At 38.8% G+C, this 22,685-nt stretch overlaps 1 protein-coding gene and 2 long non-coding RNA genes across 5 annotated transcripts; all 3 read left to right on the forward strand.

Moving 5' to 3' along the window:
• The first annotated feature begins 646 nt into the window (after positions 1–646).
• Positions 647–3,655, forward strand: LOC133887950 (probable aldo-keto reductase 2). Its single transcript, XM_062327992.1, has 5 exons — positions 647–972; positions 1,056–1,256; positions 2,324–2,496; positions 2,580–2,682; positions 3,066–3,655. Exons 1-5 carry the CDS (start codon positions 748–750, stop codon positions 3,423–3,425), a joined length of 1,062 nt encoding a protein of 353 aa, XP_062183976.1. The 5' UTR covers positions 647–747; the 3' UTR covers positions 3,426–3,655.
• LOC133887953 (uncharacterized) lies at positions 1,263–1,842 on the forward strand. The gene is made up of 2 exons (XR_009903678.1): positions 1,263–1,560; positions 1,628–1,842. It is a non-coding gene; the product is annotated as an uncharacterized LOC133887953 (long non-coding RNA).
• A 1,883-nt stretch (positions 3,656–5,538) lies between the features above and the next one.
• Positions 5,539–14,573, forward strand: LOC133887774 (uncharacterized). 3 transcript variants are annotated; one of them, XR_009903647.1, is made up of 7 exons: positions 5,539–5,733; positions 7,506–7,653; positions 8,021–8,294; positions 8,426–8,501; positions 10,624–10,691; positions 12,941–13,004; positions 13,878–14,503. It is a non-coding gene; the product is annotated as an uncharacterized LOC133887774 (long non-coding RNA). The 3 variants fall into 3 exon arrangements; XR_009903646.1 differs by lacking the exons at positions 8,021–8,294; positions 8,426–8,501 and adding an exon at positions 14,510–14,573 and having other exon boundaries at positions 13,878–13,952; XR_009903648.1 differs by lacking the exon at positions 8,021–8,294 and having other exon boundaries at positions 8,405–8,501.
• Positions 14,574–22,685: the final 8,112 nt, after the last annotated feature.

Genomic DNA, 22,685 nt, shown 5'->3' on the forward strand with positions numbered 1-22,685 from the left:
TTGGCCTTGGTTGGTAAAACATCTCAGGGACAGGACCCTCGTTAAAGCAAAATCAGAAAATTAAGTCTGACTTAGCCCAACAAAAGCTCGAGTGTAGATCTTTTTAGGAGGCCCCAATGACCCTCGGAAGACTCACTCCTCATAGCATTGCAGCCATCCATCTTTTTTTTTTTTTGATATACAGTCATTTTGGAGTCTCAGGCAGCAAAACTTTCAATTGACCAACATTGGCTCAAACTTTGGTTGCACTTGCTCAATTTGATCCGATCCTAATGACATTAAGTTGTTGGATTTGTAAATATTAAAAACGTCAAAATAAAAAGAGGACCAAATATTTAAGCAATAAGACTTGAGCATTTGTTGGGCTAAATTCACGCAGGCCGAAAAAAAGCCTAATTTTTTTTGAGGGAGCATTACAAAATAAATAAGAATAAGAATCTGGTCGGGCTCAGCCTGGGCACGGTTTTGTTCATGTTGATGACGTGCCGCGCAAGCCCAAGCCTGGGCCGGGCCCATTTTGCTGGGGTGTATGACGTAAGCTCTTACATGATCACGCAATCTCACGTATGCGGTGACGTCCATGCTATTGCCAGCGCAGCACAACATTCACACTCTACATAAAGAGAACTCGGGCAACCCTGTCCCTCACCGCCACAGTGAGCAGACCCCACATCCAAGAAAAGATCACACTACACCGCCGGCCGGCAACTCCCAAGAACAGCGGCGAGCATCTCGCCTCGGCTGGCCATGGCTGCCGCTCCTGTGTCTGTCCTCCGCATGAAGCTCGGCTCGCAGGGGCTGGAGGTCTCCGCGCAGGGCCTCGGCTGCATGGGCATGTCCACCGCCTACGGCCCGCCCAAACCCGAGCCGGACATGATCGCGCTCATCCGCCACGCCGTCGCCGCCGGCGTCACCTTCCTCGACACCTCCGACGTATATGGCCCGCACACCAACGAGATCCTCCTCGGCAAGGTCGGCTCGAAATTAGCACCTTTGTTGGTTTTTTTGGCTTTGCAGCTTGCACTGAAGGCGTTCGATGTAATGCCCGTGAGCAGGCGCTGCAAGGTGGGGTGAGGGAAAAGGTGGATCTGGCCACAAAGTTCGGCGCCTCATTTGCTGACGGCAAACTGGAGATCCGCGGCGACCCGGCGTACGTGCGGGCCGCGTGCGAGGGCAGCCTCAAGAGGCTCGGCGTGGACTGCGTCGACCTATACCACCAGCACCGCATCGACAAGAGGGTGCCGATTGAGGTTACGGTTAGTGTCTGCTATCCCTTTTTACTGCTTGAATTTTTTCCCCTGTTTTTATTCATTTCTTTTCGGACACTGCTCTGTGTTTGTTAAATGGGGATTGTGGATGCCGACATACAAGGGAAGGTTGGTATTGAGCTCCCATTGGTGTTGTTCGCCGAGTCTTGAATCACAGCATCAGCAAGCATATGGCCGACACCACCCGAGTCTTGAAAAGTGTCTAAAATGATTATCTCTCTTTGTGAGCCTGCCAGATAATACCCTTTATTCCTATCCAGTCTGTACTATCACACTATCTCATATTGAAAAGGTATGAGTTCAGTGAGGGTCCATTGCTCTGTTTTCTACTTGTCTTATAGAAATTTGCCTTGCTGCAGCTTATGCTTATGTAGTTGTAAGGCTGGTGCACCATTTGGACAGTCTCTTCAGACATTGGAGTTTGGATCCATTCAAGTAATTAGATCAAAAGGAGTTTTGGTGAAATTGTCAAAAAGAATCAGGCAAAGTAAAGGTTATTTTGGATTCAACGATTAGTTAAGCCGACTTGAGAAATGCTTGGCACTGATAAATCTTACGTTGACATTTGTATTTAGGGACTTCCTAGCTCTTTCGAAAGTCATGAATCATCTTTATTTATTGAGTGAATTTTGGAAAACTACAGATAGTTTAGCAAAGAAGGCATGGTGGTCCATGATACAATCTTTCTCTTTTATAATCTGTATGAAACTAGCGATCCCAACCACCATCTTAAATTTACCAACAAAGAAAAAATGCATAATGGATCCATCTTGTGAGATTTGGCAAGGACATAGACAGATATGTGAACCAAAAATAGATAAGGAGAAGTCTAAAAATTAGTGGAGTAAAAAGGATCTAGTGTAGAAGACAACTTCTGTTACCAGTAACTTTTAGGAGCTCGTATGAGGTACCATAGCATACACCAGCAATTGGGTCAATGATATCATACGTTTTTGAACCATGCATGTTACTGTCATTTGCAAATGAATTCTGTTCCTACTGCCCCTTCTGTGCCATGAACTTTTCAGATTACTGAGTTTACTTCTGCGTTGCAGATTGGTGAACTCAAGAAGCTGGTTGAAGAAGGAAAGATAAAGTACATCGGATTATCTGAAGCATCTGCATCAACAATCAGAAGAGCTCATGCAGTCCATCCTATAACTGCAGTTCAGCTGGAGTGGTCATTATGGTCCAGAGATGTGGAAGAAGATATAATTCCTACTTGCAGGTATTTAACAAACACAACACTTGTTCAGTCAAAAACTACGAAGCTTAATTTTTTGAATTATCTCGTTGCTGTGACAATTTCAGAGAACTTGGAATTGGAATTGTGGCTTACAGTCCACTAGGAAGAGGGTTCTTCTCCAGTGGGCCAAAACTTGTTGATTCACTATCAGAGCAGGACTTCCGCAAGGTGAATTCTCACGACTACTGCCTATGGAATTTTGCTTGTATTTTGTAGAGTTAATTCATCATTATCCTTTTGTTCTAAAACTGTGTAGTACTTGGAGGCATTTAGTTATGGAAGAAGTTCCCTGCTAAATTCCTGCATTGTAAACGTGGCCTAAGCTTTTTTTGCCATTTCATTGATCGTAGAGACCCTTTTGGATTATGGTCATCTATTTGCTGTATATAATGATCTCATCCATCTATTCCAAGAGAGAGGAAATTTATTGGAGTATGCTAATCTATTTATGATATATAATGGTCTCATCCTTGATCCATCTATTCCGAGAACAACAAGAGTTACAAATATGATCAATTACTTCTTTTAATGAGAACTTCTTACTTTTGCAGCATCTCCCTAGATTTCAACCAGAGAATCTTAACAAGAATGCCCAGATATTTGAGCGTGTTAACGCAATGGCAACAAGAAAAGGATGCACACCATCACAACTTGCATTGGCTTGGGTTCACCATCAGGGAAACGACGTTTGCCCCATACCTGGCACAACAAAAATTGAGAATTTCAACCAGAATGTGGGGGCACTGTCTGTGAAGCTCACACCAGATGAGATGGCCGAACTAGAGTCGTACGCTCCTGCAGGTGACGTCCAGGGTGACAGATATGATCAAATGTTCAGCACTTGGAAGGATTCTGAGACCCCTCCATTGTCGTCTTGGAAATCCGAGTTGTTGGACAGCAGAAGACGCTGAGGTCTACGCTGCAAGAGCGTCCATCAGATGTGCTCGTGTTGTTGGAAATGACAATGTGTGTTAGTGTGAATTATATTCCTCGTTACTTCTGTGTGCGCTTAAAAGTTAAAACCACAGGTGCGATCAATAAGCTTGTGCACTGTATGATGAGTACTCAGCATAGTAGTAAATAAAGTTTTCAAATATACGAAAGTGTGAGAGTAATACATTATTTGGCTGAAACTGGGTAACGATCTTGTATACTTTATTTTAAACATTTTGTAAAATTTGGGTGTCAATGGCACCGAATGTGCTTGGGGGCCCTTGGAGAAAATTCTAATGCGGGCACAGTATACCCCAAGAAACGAAAAGCTCTTACCTTCCCATGGTAGTGTCAAAACTTAGTTCTTTTGGTTTTGAGGGAAGTTTCTTCCTTAAAAGAAAATTAGAAGAAAACAACGACTTTACTAGATCACCATGTTTTGATGTGCAATAGCAATTTCAGGTACATCAAAACCGCAACATGAAACTAGCATCTGAACTTCTCGATTGAAGCCATGTGAATACATGCACTTTGGAGAGCCGGGGAACTTTGTCCTAGGAGATATGGTATTAAAAGTTCAGTGCTTTAAGCTACAAAAAAATAATAATTTATGCGTGTAAGCGGACACTCCAAACAATAGGTTGTCGGAGTAAAATGGACCTTTTTCTCTTTAGCTAAAATGTTGAATGTAGAAAGAATATTACTAGTTTGAACAAAGTTCAGTGCTTTAAGCTACCAAAAAAAATGCGTGTAAGCGGACACTCCAAAAAATAGGTTGTCGGAGTAAAATGGACCTTTTTCTCTTTAGCTAAAATGTTGAATGTAGAAAGAATATTACTAGTTTAAACATAATGGTAGTAAAAGGATATTCTGAGTGGTTCATGATTGTGGTTCTACAACCTTATTTATAGTTAAAGAAGAGGGCATCTTTTTATATAGCATTAAGGTACAAATGGCAAATGTTTCTAAAGGTCAGCACTGCTACGAAGAAAGCTGTAGGACAAGCGATTAAGAGAATGATAGCCTTCATGAATCACCCAAGGGTGGTATTGGTCATTTACAACTAACACAAAAAATACATCAATCCATACCATCAAAAGGTCAGATTTTAGGACCAGCTCCACGAGGCCTAGGAGTCTTCTTCATTCACTACCCAACTCAACACATTGTCACTCTCACCATAGCCCAGGCCTTGGATGCAACCAGCGCACTCTCACGCGGAAACCCATAGAGCATAGCTAGAGGATCGAGTCCACAGTGATTGGCAAAGCTTAAAAAATGCATATGTACGTTGCACTTAGAAGTTCGTCAACCGTCTGATCTTCAGCTTGTGAACCAAAATAATCTTGACAGTGTCTGCTACAGTATGTAATGTCGGATAGTATATAGATGTAATGTTTGATCTGGTTGAATAGTAGTCTGCCATGTTTGATTCCTCGATAAGCCACGGAAGGCATGTACGGATTTTTAACAGAACACACCCGACCAAACCCCGCCGGGGAATGTATTCCCATCGCCATTTAGCTATTACAAGAAGTTTTCTCTCGTCCCTTTCCTCATAAAAAATTTTAGAGATTGGATCCTCATAAGATGTAAAATTGAATCATAATTGATTATTTCTATATATTAACAATATATCTGTAATATAAATAAGTAATTTATTGATACATACGAGGTTAATTAATATAAGATGGGTTAAATATCGTATATTCGAAAAAAATGTAAGAGTAATTTATTATTTTCTATGGGAGTAATTTAACATTTATACATTTATATATAAGAAAAACATATATATATGTGTGATATCAGAGATATAGCGGGGAGCGGAGATGAGAAACATCTTTCCATCGAAGTTTGTAGAGATTAAATTTTTTCATACATATCTTTTAATAGAGGAACTATCCACGGATTACAAAAAAATAGAGCCCCATTATCATTCCTACACCTGACATTTGTTTAGAAATTAGCTATTATCTTATAACTTTAAACGCGGTCGCGTTCTCGGCGTTCAGCGCTATCCACGTTAGTTTTTTAATTGAAGCCGTCCGATCTGCAACAGACGTCTGGAGTTGCTACCCTTAGCTTGTACGCGGGCGAGGGGAGTAGAACTCTCTAGTGTGCGGTGTGCGAAGGGAGGAGTGGAAATATCTAGACCCCGGTAGCTACGACTCGTCACCAATTCCGGTAGTCAAGCTCTCCACCACCACTGCAACTGATTTCTCAGGCTTCAACAAAATCATTCATCAAATATCCGCAGATTGGAAGATCCTTCGTAAGCTATCTAAGGTATGCTTGATTTGCTATGTTTTTCTACACCGTATTCTTCTTCCGCACCAATTTCTCTCCAAACACGATGGCAGGCAAGGAAGACGCGTACCTGCCTTCCACCGCCTACCCACCAGCAGCTAAGGTCGATGCGTACGCACCTCCCATCGGCTAGACCTGCGACAAAACCCGCGTGCAAGCTAGCGAAGGCTAGGGACCGCAGCAACCAGCAAGCTATGGGTACCCGTCCTCACCGCGGGAAGCTGATCGATGGCGGCGATAGCAACCCTGTGCTGCTGCAGGTCAACGATGGTAGCCTACTAGAGTCGTCGTCCTAAGGCGCCGCTGGCGTGTTCCTCTGCGCATGCGGCTTGGCCGAGAACCCACCGTCGGAGCCCACCGCCTCCAACGCTGGCTTCTCCCCGTGGCCAGCGTTTCCCTCTCTCCCCCCTCTCTCTATCTATCTATCTATATATATATATATATATCTCTCTCTCTCTCTCATTTTGTCAGAATCTACGGAGAAGCGCGGCAAGCTGACCCATATTATGTGATGAAGCACTGATGACACGTCGTTAATGTTTTGAAGCCTTAGATAGATCATTAAAAGATATAATGAGCACAATAAATTCAAATGCTCAAAATATACCATTTGGAGGAAAAGTTGTGGTATTAGGAGGTGATGTAAGGCAAATATTACCTGTAGTTGAAAATGGCACAAGATCGCAAATTACAGATGCAACAATAATGAAATCCAGATTATGAAAACATGTTAACATTTTACAATTAACCGAGAACATGCGTTTACATAAAAATGAAACATCCATAAACAATAATGATGATTTAGAAGAGTTTACAGAGTGGATATTAAACATAGGTGATGGAAGTGTACCATCTACTGCAGGCAAAAATGATATCGAGCCAAGTTGGATAGAAATTTCTCGTGATGTTCTAATTGTTACTGAAGGTCCTAAGATACCGACCATATTTAATGAAGTATATACAGATTTTAAAAACAATTGTTATGACAGTAATTACTTAAAACAAAGAGCTATACTAAGTTCAACAAACGAAGTTGTTGATGAAGTCAATGAATATATTTTGTCAATAGTATTATGTCAACAATGTGAATACTTAAGTGCAGATTCTATAGCAAAATCTTTTCACACAACAAATGATGAAACAACACTATATCCTATTGAATACTTAAATACATTAAATGCAAACAATTTTCCCCAACATAAATTATCGCTAAAATAAGGTGCTCCAGTAATACTACTACGAAATTTAAATCAAAGCATAGGATTATGCAACAGAACTAGAATAATTATTACAATCCTTGGAGATAATGTTATTGAAGCTATAATTATAACTGGTTCTCATACAGGTCATAAAGTTTATATTCCACGCATAAATTTAACAACAAGAGGACCCAAGTGGCCATTCCTTTTAGAACAACGCCAATTTCCTATAAAAGTTTGCTATGTAATAACAATAAATAAAAACCAAGGACAAATCTTAAATACAGTGGGTTTATATTTGCGAAAGCCAATATTTAGTCATGGGCAATTATATGTAGCAATTTCTCAAGTAACATCGAAAAAGGGTCTAAAAATACTGATTGAAAATGATGATGGATCTTGTGGAACAAAAACAAGAAATATTGTGTATAAAGAGATCTTTCAATACATATAATTTTATTATTTTTTTCTACACACTTTTTTCCTCTTCTTTCTTTCCTTTTTTGTTTCCGTTTTCCCCCTATTTTTGTTTTCTCTTTTTACATTCAATAGCAGATGAATATCACTCCACTTGCGCAACTTCGTACTGGGATTCAGCAATGCACCATACAAGTTATCATCTTGAGAATGTGGGAGTTTAGAGGGAAAAAGTGAAGATGAAGCTATCAAGCATTTGGATCTGGTAATTCTTGATGAGAAGGTATAGAGTTATTTACTCTATTCATGTGATTTGAGTTTGCTTTAAGTACACTGAAAATGTTACCATCAATATAAGTAGATAATGGTATATCTATCTTGGATCTGTGTCACATCAAAATTTCATGTGTACCATAAAAACAGTGATTAAAACATTATTACCAAATTGTAATATCTGATAGTAAGAATGTGGTTACCACATTTGCAATACATCAGCAAAAACATCATTGAAGATTTCTATACATATAACATACCAAAAATTTTATATCATTCCATCGATACATATAACTTCATTTTCTATTTATTGCTGATCCGATTTATCTCATCTTCTGATTGACTTTTTCTTTACCTTCTTTTTTTCCCTCTCAAAGGCAACACCTATGTATGTCGAAATACCTCCAGATGCAATACCTACACTCAAACCACATCTTCATAAAGGAAAAATAGTACTCATCAGGAAATTTATGGTGCAACATGCAAAGACAACATACCGAGTTGTACAAACTCCACTCATGATCAAATTAAATAGAAAAACAGAGATTGCAACACCGCAGCCACAACCACTGAACTATCAAAAGTACACATATAATTTTGTGGATTTCTCGCAGCTCAATAACTATCTCAATATGACAAATCAATTCCTAGGTAAATTTTCTTTCTTTGTACAAGTATTCAATTACAATTCCTTCTGTCTTACTTATATATATATATATATATATATATATATATATATATCTTTTTTGCAATTTATCTAGATGTGATTGGCCAGATAACAGGCGTATCCAATGCTGCAAGTGTGATGTCTTTTGGTAAATTACAAACAAAGCGATTAATCAATCTGAAAAATCTAAGGTAACATATTCTAATCCCATGTATTGATACATTAATAACAAAAATATAAAATTTCCTCATAATGGTTCAATTCAGATTTTTTTTTTCTCTCCTAAAAAAAATGTTTCAATGTAGTGGACAAACAATCGAAGTATCTCTCTGGGGATCAAGAGCAAGAGAATTTTATGGTGAAGGATTTTATGAAACCGGCCAAAAAAATGTTCTAATTGCAATATTTGTTGGTACACTATGGAAAAGCTAAAGGGGTGAAACTTCTTTCTTAAGAGGAACATCGGCATGTCATTGGTATATCAACGATAATACAATTCCAGATATCATAAATTTCTATAATAGATAAACAATCATTATATTACATTGTAATATAATTCAATACATAGAATAAAAGAAAGATATGTTAACATTATTCAATTACCAGCTTACTAAATGAGGTTGAACCTATTGAAAAGCTAGAATTAACAGCGGACAGCAGTATACCAACTGAGATAAAGAAAGCTACGCTTCTACAGATAAAAAATAGTGATCCTTTTGATGAGCAGGTTCATATCTCTATGTTCTTTCCTATAATACTCATGTGTTTTCATCAATTACATCTCCTGATTGAGAAGGTGTTATACCATATTTCTACCACAATATCAAAAATTGGTCATATATATCATGCTGATTATTTTACCATGTATCCTTATACACACTTCAAATATGACAAAAGTTTTTCCCGAAGTAATGCACTGCTATATAGAATAGTAATGTATCCTATAGTTGTCTTTTTCATATTATAAATAAATACTTTATTTCTTCTAACATATAAAACACATCTTTACAATGTCTGTGGCTACAACTATGATTTAGCTACTCAGAAAATTAAATGCACATCTTTACAACTGCATTTTGTCCCAGATTGAATCTTTAATTTTTTACTTTATCCTCTGTTTCTATTTCAAATAAACATGGGTGTTCCTTTGTTGTTATGTTATGAATAATCTGTTACATATGCTGCTTGCTATTGTTGATCCCTATTTTCAGAAACTGATCAATTCTTTCAACTTTCAATATTCTGTAATTCTCATTTGTGCAAAAATTGGTGTGACCCATGTGTCATTTCTACAGGGCCGATATTTTGAAACCACTGTGACAATCACAAAGTTTAATCCCAATCAAAACTAGAATTACCCTGCTTGTAGAATTTATCGTACCAGATCATATTTCAATGGAACAACATACAAATGCTCCAGAGCCAATTGTCTATGCACAGAAATTGAGCATATGTATGCTTATGCAAATCCCATAATTGTTTCATTTTCCAATATTTTTACTACATACAATAAAACTTAACCATACTTATTATATTTAGGTACAAACTACTGCTAATAGCAACTAACAAAACATATGAATTGGAATTCTTGATCTTTGATCGAGTGGCACATCAGATCATAGGCAAGCCATGTGAAAGGTTGTACAATCTCTATTAAAAAACTAATATGCATCCTCCTGAGGTTTTAGCTTTGATTGGTCAAAGATTCACCTTCGTATCAAGAATTACAGCTCAAAGTATAAATAAGATCATTCCATCCCTGGAAGTTATGTCATGGAAGAGTGGTTTGGTAGAGAAACAACGATATCAATAACAAAGCAAAACATGGCAACAACAATATCAACTTCTTTAGTTTCAGTTCCAAAAAGCCAAATGTCATTGGTGCCGATCAAAGCAAAACAAATTCAAGTTCACGTATACCTTCAGTTTCTAAAATTTATATCATTTAATAATTTATCTTTACATATTGATGCGAAAAAAAGACTTAACATTCTACTTATATAGGAAAATTCAAAATCTTTAGCAGAATTGCAGATAGATGATAATCAGATGGATATTGAACCATCAGAGTACTCTTTTTCGTCTCTATTATATTGATTGGCCTTTTCAAAATTTTTCCAAAAAAAAAAAACACTGACTATTCATATTCGCTCAAAAATAACAAATGCAAGAATCAATACCAAAACATCACTATCAAGAGCAAAAGAACTCGTGAACACATAGAACAAGATGAAAATGTATAACAATAATCTACTTTTTCCTTCTATTTTTGCAGCTTTATATACAATCGTTCTAATACCTTTGTAATGTCAGGAAGATGATGACAAATCCTGGAAGCATCAAATATGTACCTGGTTATAAGAAGAAAGGGAAACAGCAAGGTAACTCAAAATAAAACGTAGGTTGTTTCACCAATGTACTATAATGGTTGGTCACCATTATCCCTATATATCCCTCCATGAACTACGCTTCCAAAAAGTTTTGTGATTTTGCTATAGTGTACATGATATCTAAAGAATTCATGCATTGTAACATGTATTCGTTTAGATGTGCTTTGTTTCCCATCAGCATGATAGTAGATTCTAAGTTGGGAATAATAATGGATATTGCAATGTCATAAAAACAGGGTGCAATATAGAGATATTTTGTAAATATCCATTTTGTTTTTGAACTATAATATTGCGTTTGTAATTTTCCCAAAAGTTTTGTGATTTTGATACAATTTGGCTATTTCAAGTATCTTCTTCATGTACACAAGGAATAAAACAAAATAGTGCAAACCATGATAGAAGTAGTCCTCAGACCAAATCTACGTGCAATACTTTTTGGCAATAATTATGTGTTCATGGTGATGTTACCAAATAGTCACTACCGGTAGTCACGACAATCAACTGCCCTTATCTATATAAGAACTTAACTTTGGTCATCTTTATGACAAATTGCTTGCTTTGTGTGTAAAATTATCGCTACGACAATTTTTTTATATTATTCAATACGGGCTTACAAGTGCTTTTATTTGAATGTATGTCTTAATATGTGCACATAAAATCTGCTGTATTCTTGGATATGGTCAACTTTTAGGATATACAATCTAGTTGAACTACATTACCCACTTTACTTATTCCTCAATACCACTACATTGATTCTAGCTTAGTAACTTCTTTTTTTATTTCATTATTACATTAGCATGAGCAATCCCTCTTCCATTACTTTTATTTTTCACAAGTCCAATTATGTTCTTTAATTAGAATTCCTATATTTTACTAATTATTACTCTACAATGTATACATTGCTCAAATATCTTAAGAGTCTCTACTATACACTATGGTCAGTTAGCTTCATTGGACATGTCATAGACCGATAATTCACCTTATGGTAATCTCGTTGCTACGGTAGAACCACAGAATATATGTTGAGATAAAACTCAGATCATATCAAAATATGTTGAAATATAAGCTGAGATATTAATATTTTTTACACTTGCAGAACAAGCTCCAAAAATCATCTTACTAACATAAATCTTTTTACAAGCCTTTATTACATCTGCTTAAATAGCATACTAATTGATTATTATTTCTCTTTTATTTTCCTTTTCCTTATAGGAATACTGTACAATTTGGTGCTAACTGCTACTATAATATGAAGACTTCTAAGAATCCACTATGCTTCCACAATGTACAGAAAACCAATAAGTACTCAACTACTTACTAAATTTGATACCAATATGGAGTAACTTGTCTTTTGATGTATAAATTGTATTGTGTTTAACCTTGGTTGGAGCAGCCACTCTTTTGATGTATAAATTACACTGTGCTCAGCCTTCTATAGGAACAAAATTAGCCCACTAGTGAAGCTCATTTTGCTGTATATATCTGTAACATAAAGTGGTTTATTTGAAGTCAGTTTTAAATTATGTTCTTCTCCTATATCTCATAACATATATATATATATATCCAGTTCTGTTTAATGTTAATTAAAGAAATTATCTTTTATTACTCACGGGTCATATGGCGCGCCAACAACATGCAATTTTTCTAGTTTTCTAAAAATGGTGTTACGCATGACAGATACAATGCATGTGGATAATGATCAAGAGGCTGCTGTTCTTTCCGGTATTACTTTAGGGTCTTAAGCTATGTATTCTCCATAAACTTTTAGTGTAAATAATTTATAATTTTCGTTTGGCTTATGTTCTTGCAATCCACCCTAAATGGCTTCGCTAATCAGATATAATCACCGGACATGGTCAGATTAGTTATTATTTTTCGCTACAAGAATGGACTATCAAATAGATTTAGAATAGCGAAGCAATTCAACATGGTAACTGCAAGTCTTAGGTTCTCTTTTCTATTTCTTTATCTATTTATCTTTCTGCACAAGTGACTAGACAAAAGTATCATGAATTCTTTGTAAGTTTGCTACATCACTTGTGGGCTTGTGGCACGAATGATGTTGGATATATTGTTTTGGTCATTAAGCATAATTGCATATTTATTTTTGAGGTGATTTCACTATAATTCACAGTTCACACTTACTAAAAATCCAATTAGTCAGCACATTTTGGAAGCATCTACCCATCCAACACTTTCTTCTTTCTTACTTAGCAAATTAAATTGTTTATAATGTGTAGGTGAGGCCTGAAGTTCTCAGCTGGACACCTCGGATAATTCTTCCATAATTTTCTTAGTTCAGAGGTTCGACCCTCTCTCTGGTAGTTGAGTGCAAGCTAAATCGCTGTCCTTGACTTCCTATTCCATGATTCAGTTATTTATTGTGATTGCAGTTTTGCTAAGTTGTAAACAATCTTGCTATTTCCAAAGCGAAAGTGTTAGTCCAAGGCAGTAACAGTATGCACTATGACACTATGCATACATAGCACCAATATAACTGATAGTAGGCAAGAACAGTGTTGTTGAGTTTCTTTTCCTTGTTATATGCTGTTGCTGGAAAATGGAACTATGGAGATTGCTCTTATAGTAGTAACATTTTACTTAATCTTTATCATATGAGCAGCAATGTTCACTTCCAGTCCAGTACTATTGTGAGGTGTGTTGGGCAGGAACAAAATGCAACTGGGATTTTTCAATTTATTTTTCAAAAAATAGTTTGGAAAAGAGCACAGCATGTTATAAAGACACTAGTCGAATGCCTACGATTTGCACGGGTGAAAAAGGATTCATACTGCTGCAGCACGATGACGTGGCTGGTTCTATTGGAGCCTCGCTCAATGGTGGTAATAGGGAAAACTGATATTATGATAAGGTAACGATGTGATCCACTAAAGGAATTTGTTAGATGGAGGAGTAACATACTTTAGACTTTAGTTTCTATGCTTCTTTTTATGATTTCATAGGCCTGTTGCTGTTAAGAGTTTTGACTTTTTTTTAATACTTTCTAGTGTATTAGTGTTTTGTTTGTCATATGACTTCAGATCCATTCCCCTTGCTGATCTTTATTTAGACACCAAATTATTAGCAAAATGGATATTGCTTGTACTGTTTATCTTTGGATGTTAAATTTTCTATGTTTGTTCGTTGTGGTAAAACATTTAATGACAATCTTTGCAGGAGTGTGATTACCTAATGGCAATTGCTAGACCAAGACTCCATATTTCTACTGTAGTGGATGTTGCAATGGGAAAGGTATGTTGATTCTAATTCGTAGCATTTGGTGTTCTCTCTGTCTTTCAGTATTGACTAGCCATTTTGTTCTTCAACGGGAAATGTAGTGGATGTTTCTTTATCGTGTGTTCAACTTGTACACCTCTCCTTTTGAGTGTACAAATAGGTACTAATAGGAAACATGACAACAAGATCCCTACATTTCTTAGAATGACCTTGAAATACTAGGAGTATTTTACTTGTGAAATTGGAGGTTTGCATGGTTTCCTGTCAACACTCTTCCTGTTTGCTTCTTCAAGTTTTGGCCCAGATATGCCTCGTCTGCATTTTTCCAGTTATATGTTACCATGCTATCTCTGAAGACATCAAATGCAGGTTCTTTACATCTTGTTTTTAACATGCTCTTCTATATAGAAGATTTTTATGTTTATGAAAAGATTAATTATTATGCTGGAAGTATTTTGAGCAATTTGTGCCTTCATTGGATTTTTTTTTGTGTGGCTATCAATTTTTGAAAACCCCAGACACTATTTTCTTGTCTTTTGTATTTATAATGTCACTGTTTATATGTTCTCCAGGGTGTAAAAAGTGATGTTCGGACAAGTTCTGGTATGTTTGTGAATTCTGAAGAAAGAAAGTTTCCAGTCATTCAGGTCTGTTTACCATACTTTCTTACCATAAATATCAACTAATAGCCCTTTGACCTGCTTGTTCTACAAGAATGAACTTTTGTAAGACTAAGACATCCATTTGTCTTCTGTTTGTAGTTCTCTGTTGGTTATCATTCTGTTGATTTCTCTGCTTTTGGTGTCTATCATCTGACGCTCTTGCGCAAGTTCTTGTCACACTACAGCCAGCAGGTCTTCTAGCTCTTCTCTCCTTCTCTTCCGACTCCTATAACTTTCGACGGATTCTGGGAATCCCTCTTTCCAGGGCACCACACCCTTGCCTCTGTTGCGACCTGGGTGCTCCTTGGTTTCCAGTGCCAAGGTTAGCTGGTCGTTCTCCCTATCCGGCCTGAAAGAGCCTTGGGAAGACTGGGTGTGGGCATCTGCAATTCTCTGCATCACTTCCTGTTCTCTGTCGCTTTTGAAGTTCAGACTGCCATCTGCCGCCAAGGTCACCCCTCTCGCGTACAGATAGTGCTTCGCTCGTTCAATCCAGGGAGCCATCTGAGGTGTGGCACCACTGCGGGTTACCTGTTCTTCCATCTCATCCCACTCGTCGTATTTCCTCACGTACCCACGCGAGCCAGTTCTGTGGGGGTACACGTTCTTCCGTGAGTTGGCTTTGTTGATCTCACTTAGTCGTTGTGCTTCCTCTGAATGCTTGTGCTCTATGAAATCGTTCCAGAATGGTTGAACCGTCGGATAATGGTCCTATTTTGGTGTCCGGCCCACCAAGCCATAATTTCTCCACAGCTTACCCTTGAAATTCTTGAACGCGATGGATATTGTTGATAGGACACGACTCTTCGCTTTGGCCATACTGCATCCTTCAGGGAACTCAAACTTTGCGAACAACTTGCCCCACATAAGATCCTTGATATTTTCGGGAACCACCCACACGTCATCCCATCTGCCTCTCCAAGTTCTATATGTGACTGCAACATGGTCCCTCACCAGACACCCGATTGTTGTCTTGTACGGGCCCAGAATAACTTTTGGTCTCGTGGGCTCCCCGACTGCATTGACCTCAGCGATGATGAAACGTCCCTCAGGCATCTTGCTGGGACCTCGTCCACTCCTCTCTTCTCCAGTCATCTCGTCACCACCCGAAGCATCAGCATCAGGGTCGATCTGACCCTCCGGTGCATCATCTTCGGCCGTGCCCTGCGCAGCCTCAGCGGCTGTCTCCAACTCAAACTGTTCCATGTTCAAATACAACCTCGGGCTACTGCCCCATGTCTGGTCCGGCTCCATGTTTGCAGGCTCATCATATACTGAGGCTGGAGCCGGACTTGAGGGACCTTGTATCGGAGGGGAGACGAGACGGGGCCGTGCACAGCGGTTGGATTTCGTACGTGTTATTCCTACATCAACATTTTAGACACAAGAAGCACTTTATTTAGAGATAATCTAAAATCGAATGCTATACTGGAACATAGAAGAAATAAGGAGAAAGGGACGTAAAATGCAAGGGCATAAGGCACACAGAAATGCAAAAGTACAACATATTGATCAGGTCCATAAGTACAACATACATCAGTTTCAGTTATACAAGTGTTCATAGCCAGAGTACAGAACACATAATAATCAGGTCCACACAAGCATTATACATTCAAACTACTCGTCGCTATCATCACTCGACAACCACCAGTACTCATTGCCCTCAATGTGGCCAACATCATCGCCCTCAATGTAGTCATAAGGAACCACGTCGTTCGGGTCCACGCTAGAATCCACATTATCGCCCTCAAGGTGGCCGATTGAATGGACAACTTCTGAAGCCTACTCACTACCTCCTCAATTTGGAGTACAAGCCGGTTCGCATCCATAGAGCACTTGCACAAACAGGGATTGAAGCTTTCGTTAGTCATCTTCCTTAGGTCTACAACTATATCATCGATCTTTTCGATGGTCCACGCCCAACCATTAGTCATTGTTCTACAACCATCCAAAATGGATAGGAAAACACATATGACATTCCAATTTATGACAAAGCTATATATACAAAGCTATATTCAGAGCTATATATATAAATGAAAGGCACATATTAGAATCAATGACAAAACTATATATACAAAGATATCGAATTTCCCTTTACTAATGCTATGAAGAATTCTTGACAATTTTAATTGTATTGAGATGGAGGATGACTTGAACTTCTTTTGGAAAAATTTAAGGAAGCATATAGCTTGATCAAAGATTTTATTGCTTGGTGTGTGCTACTCAAATTCTGCATTAATCCTATGCCACAAAATAAAAACCCGGAAACAGGTCAGTGTTATCCTTTTGTACACAACTAATTTCCATAGGTAGTAACTTGTAAGGATAGGAACAGCAATGCAGGTTTGCACTTCTAAATATTTCCGGCATAACCAAATAAAACTGCCAACTTGCTAGTGGTAAGTAATAAAACTGCCAACTTGCTAGTGCCAACACAACACTGAATTAACAAAACCAACCAGAATATTTCCAATAAATCTATAGAAAGTGCAAAAATAGGTAATATTTTCTAGAAAAAAGCATGTTATTTGGATATCTGCAGATCCAGTGACAATGTTTCACATTTCAGAAATCAAGTAGATCTCTTAAAGGTTGTATACTTCCATCATCGACATCAAGTAAACCAATACTACCTTAGCTTTCTAGCTTTAGGAGATTTAGGAATTGCGCAAGTGGAGTCAGTTTGTGAAACTGATAGAAAGAGGTATGGAATGAAACACTCAATGAAAATCGGGCATAGATACTGAGTTAAACAAGTTTACTACAAGGTTCATAATAGTGCTCCACCACAGGAGCATCCAAAGGCACTAACTTGAACGATGTTGCATTATTGCTTTTGGGATTTAACACCAACGGCATATTGGCACTCATAACTCCTAGCATAGCAGTTATACAGCCACAAAGCAAAAATAGAGTGACAAATGCAGCAAAATAACAATATCTGGGCAACATATCAGCACGTTTTTCACAATGTATATACACAAGCAGAACAGCAGATAAACACATGCGCACAGAACAAAATCAATTCACTTATGTATGTTGCCGAGCAGCAGATAAACACAGCGTCCATGCTGCTGCCGAGCAGCGTCCAAGTTGCAGGTGGCCTCAAAGATATCTTCATTAACCGAACAACAAAAACCATGTCTTTGAGACGTTACTGAACACAGAAAGAAAAGAAAACATAGCAGAGTCTATTATTTCTAGCTTTAGGAGATTTAGGGATTGCGCAAGCATTATTTCACTAGGATCGTTAATCAATTCTTTATCAAAGCATGCTCTGTTTCTAGCTTTCTATATTGCCAGCAAACAGCAGCTAAACCTATCACTGCTATTTATTTATTTTCCATTTGGTAAGAAAAAGAAGTAGAATATCCATAACCTACATGTATCCTTATCTACCTCCCAGTCAAATAGATTAAAATTTTTCTAATCACGAGTTTCATTTCTGAAATTAAATCAGAACAGCTTCTATATAAAGGCTTTTTTCACTCTCCATGAAAGTATCTAGGGTGCATATAAACAACCAATCAGTTGCAGTGCCGGATACCAATAAACTGTTTGAAAGTCTGAACTCCTGGTACGGACTCCCAATTCTATACAATCAAATTATGGCTGCTTGTACAATTCGGTTAATTCTTCATCTTGAATGCCGAGAAAAAGATCTGAAGTAAACTAAATAGGTTCTTTTGAAAAGATTTAAAGTAATATTGGGCTTATCAGTATGTTGCATACCGGTGTATTCCTAAAATTTGATAAATGTTAAGAAAAAGCATAGCATTGAGTATGCATATGGACAAAGCTTAATTAGACAAAACTGAATGATAAACTATGCTAGCACCTACATCAACGTGTAGATAACAAAACTGAATGATATGCTATGTCATCTTTACAGTCTCAGCCATGACATTCAAGGTTCAGAATTAAACTTCCAACTTGATTTAGCAAATTGTTATGATATTAACTTCCTGAATCCATCTATAGCAAGTACCATTCAAGTACTTGCTACAATAATTCATACTTTTGGAAATGATGGTGACTACTTTATTAAGATTATAACTTCATTACAGAGATTGGGCCTCACTTTTAAACAAAGAACAATTCAAAGAAAAGCTACTATATGCTTTATACCATAAGATCTAGCAATTTATGGGATAATAGCCACATCGATAACTTTTTCTTTTACCTACTTAAATTGCTTCTTCAACATCCTTTAGGGTCATGGGCATATTTTTTGTCATTGCAAAACAACTCACAATGTGGAGTCAATATGAGTGCACTTTCATGTGCAATCAAAATAAACAATGGTCTGCATGTGTAATACTCCTAATTTGAGTTGAAGGATTCAAATTGAGCTGTTCGAGTCAAATTGGACGCTTCCTGGTACCCTCTGCATGTGTAATAGATTACAAGTTTAGAAATGGGTGGGTGGGTTGCTAACCGAAACCGAAACCGAGCAGGAGAGGTGGTCCTCGGCGTCGGTGTCAATGGCGGCGGCGGCGGCTCCTCCTCCGTGGGGGGTGACGACGGCGAGAGGTTGGGGACAAATCGGCATCGGGAGGAGGCGGCAGCTCATCAGGGCGGCGTCCGGAGGAGGTGGCGGCGCGTCGGGGCGGCGTCGGGAGGAGCTAGCGGCGCGTCGGGGCGGCGTCGAGAGGAGGCAGCGGCGCGTCGGGGCTCGGGTGACTGAAGCGAATGAGGAAGGCAGCGCTAGGGTGAATAGAGGAACGAGGATGCGGCTAAGTGTTGGAGATAAATATAGGAGACGTATCAGTGCCGGTTCTAGTATCAGTGCTGGTTATATTTACATTCGGCACTGATAGTTGAAGTATCAGTGCCGGTTTTATGTACAACCGGCACTGATACTGCAACTATCAGTACCGGTTACTACATAGAACCGGCACTGATACAAGTTTTCCCAGCAAATTAATTCTTATAATGTTCTTTGTTTGACAAAATAAATGCTTTAATGTGCTTTGTTGCATATAAAATTAGTTTTAATTCTAGAAAATTGCAAATAAATTTTATAAAATCTTTTTAACTTGTTTTATGTTGAAAAATAAACCTAGAAAAATTCAATATGCACTCGATATAAATTAAAGCATATTATTACATCACCCATACATGTCCTTGATACAAAATAAAGCTTAACCTAAATATTATACAAATTTCACCAAATACATGAAAGCAGCTTTCACTGAACGATTAATACTTCGTTATGGTCGCGGTGTATGTAGGTAGCTTCTGCAGTGTCATCAATGAGAGGCTGTTCGACATTCTCTCCAAAAGGAGGCAGGTCTTCGAATTTGTCGCAGTCTTCATCTTCAACAACATTCTCAACACCGACGATTTTTCTTTTTCCTTGAAGAACCACGTGACGCTCCTCTTTGTTAGCTGGGTCCGGGTCCTTTACATAGAAGACTTGTGCAACATCGTTGGCAAGCACGAATGGTTGTTCTCTGTATCTGACAAGTTTGAGATCCACGGTAGTCATACCGTACTTGTCGATCTTGACTCCCCCTGTGAGTCTGACCCATTGGCACCAAAACAGAGGTACCATCAACTCATCATATTCAAGTTCCTAAATCTCCTCTATGAATCCATAGTAGGTCTCCCTGTTGCCAGCGCGGTCACAGGCATCAGTACGGATACCGCTATTTTGGTTAGTGCTCTTGTTGTCTTGTGCTCGCGTATAAAATGTATATCCGTTAATCTCGTATGCTTGGAATGTGCGAATCGTAGTTGACGGGTCATTTGCCAGCAGTTCCAACAGAGCATCGTCGGTATCCTTACCCATCATGAGTTGATGTAACCAATTACCGAAATTATCTCTGTGCTCTTTTGTGATCCAATCATCTGACTTCGTTGGATTTGTGGAGCGTAGCATGCTCACATGCATTTTGACATACGGGATCACTACAACTACCTGTTGCAGAACTGCGAAGTGTGCTTGAGTGAATGAAGCACGATCTTTGATATGGATTGAAGTGACCTATCGTCCCTTTCCCCTTTAGCCTCCCCTCATAGCGAGATATAGGCATACCAATCGCGTTCAGTTTCATATAGTCAATGCAAAACTCAATGACCTCCTCCGTACTCCACCCTTGGGCAATGCAACCTTCCGGACGACCTCGGTTACGAACATATTTCTTCAGAACCCATGAACCTTTCGAAATGATACATCTGATGCAGAAACACGGGGCCAAGGCTCTTTATCTCACCCACAATGTAAAAAATTAGATGGGGCATTATATCAAAAAATGTCGGAGGAAAAATAGTCTCAAACTGACATATAGTATGGACCACGTCTTCCTGCAGCTTTGCCAGATTGTTCAGATCAATGACCTTCTGTGAAATTGTGTTGAAAAACGAACACAGCTTAATGATTGGGTCTCGAACCTTATCCGACAGAATACCTCGAATTGCAACTGGAAGCATCTGCGTCATCATCATGTGACAATCATGAGACTTCATACCAACTAACTTCGTATCTTTCATGTTTATAAAGTTCCTGATATTGGAGGAGTAACCGGTCGGAACTTTGACATCACGCAAGCAACCACACAGGCGGATCTTCTCTTTCTTGCTCATAGTGTAGCAAGCTGTGGGAAGTTTCTTTTTGTTGTTGTCTAATTGTATGTAGTGTAGGTCCTTCCTGAGGTTCATTTCTTCCAGGTCTAGCCATGCATTTAGTGTATCTTTTATTTTACCGGGTATGTCTAGTAAGGTACCAATTAAGCTATCAAACACATTCTTCTCCATGTGCATGACGTCAATTGCGTGTCGGACCATAAGATACTTCCAATAAGGCATCAACCAAAATATTGACATCTTTTTCCACATGGGAGCATTTTGCCCAGCTTGCATTTTAGTACTGCCTGGCCCCTTTCCAAGTACAACTCTAAGTGTATTAACCATCGTAAATACCTGTTCTCCACTGCGAATCTTCAGAGCTTGACGAAGCTCCATTATCCCGTCAAAAGCTCTTTTATTCTTGCGATATGGGTGATCCGGATGGAGGAACCTACGGTGACCCATGAAGATCATTTTTCGGCTGTTTTTTAGCCACCGCCCCTCCGTTTCCTCCAAGCACTGAACACATCCATTGTACCCTTTTACAGTCTGCCCTGATAGGTTACCAAGAGTAGGCCAATCTGAAATCGTCACGAACAGCATCGCGCGCAGGATGAAATTCCCGCGTCTGTACTTATCCCATACCCGTACGCCATCTTTCCACAGTACAAGAAGATCTTCCACCAATGGTTTGAGGTACACATCGATATCGTTGCCTGATTGATTCGGCCCACTAATCAGCAGAGATATCATAAGGTACTTCCGCTTCATGCACATCCAAGGTGGAAGGTTGTAGATACAGAGAGTCACAGGCCAAGTGCTATGAGTACTTCTCGTGTTGCCGAAAGGATTCATCCCATCCATGCTCAACCCGAACCTTATATTCCTCACTTCATCTCTGAATTACTTGTATTTTGAATCGAATCTCCTCCATTGCATGCCATCAACATGGTGTCTAAGCATTCCATCTTTCTTGCGCTGTTCGGCGTGCCATTGCATCAGCTCGGCATTCGCTCTGTTAGCAAACAATCGCTTCAAACGGGGGACTATAGGGAAATACCAAGCCACCTTAACGGGGGGTCTTTTCTTCTTTCTCTTCACCCCTACGCCATCGCTCTCGATATCATCAACGTTGCTCTTGTACCGTAGTGCATTGCAAAGGCGACATGCTTCCAAGTCTGCATCCTCGCCGCGGAACAACATGCAGTCGTTTCCACATGCATGTATTTTCTCTACTTCCAATCCCAACAGGCAGACAACCTGCTTGGCATGGTACGTGTTTTTGGGCAACATGTTCCCCTCTGGAAGCAATTCCCTCAAGAATTCTAACAATTCATTGAAACCCTTATCGGCCCAACCATTGCTAGCCTTCATTTGCATCAGTGTCAGCACCACATGAAACTTGCTATGCTCATCTTTACAGTTCGGGTAAACTGGTGTTTTAGAGTCCTCTATCATGCGCTGGTACTTTTGATGTTGTCTTTCAATGGTGAAGTCCCCCTCCCTATCGCGCAAC

The sequence above is a fragment of the Phragmites australis genome, chromosome 13 (genome assembly GCF_958298935.1).
Source record: "Phragmites australis chromosome 13, lpPhrAust1.1, whole genome shotgun sequence".
NCBI lineage: Eukaryota > Viridiplantae > Streptophyta > Magnoliopsida > Poales > Poaceae > Phragmites > Phragmites australis.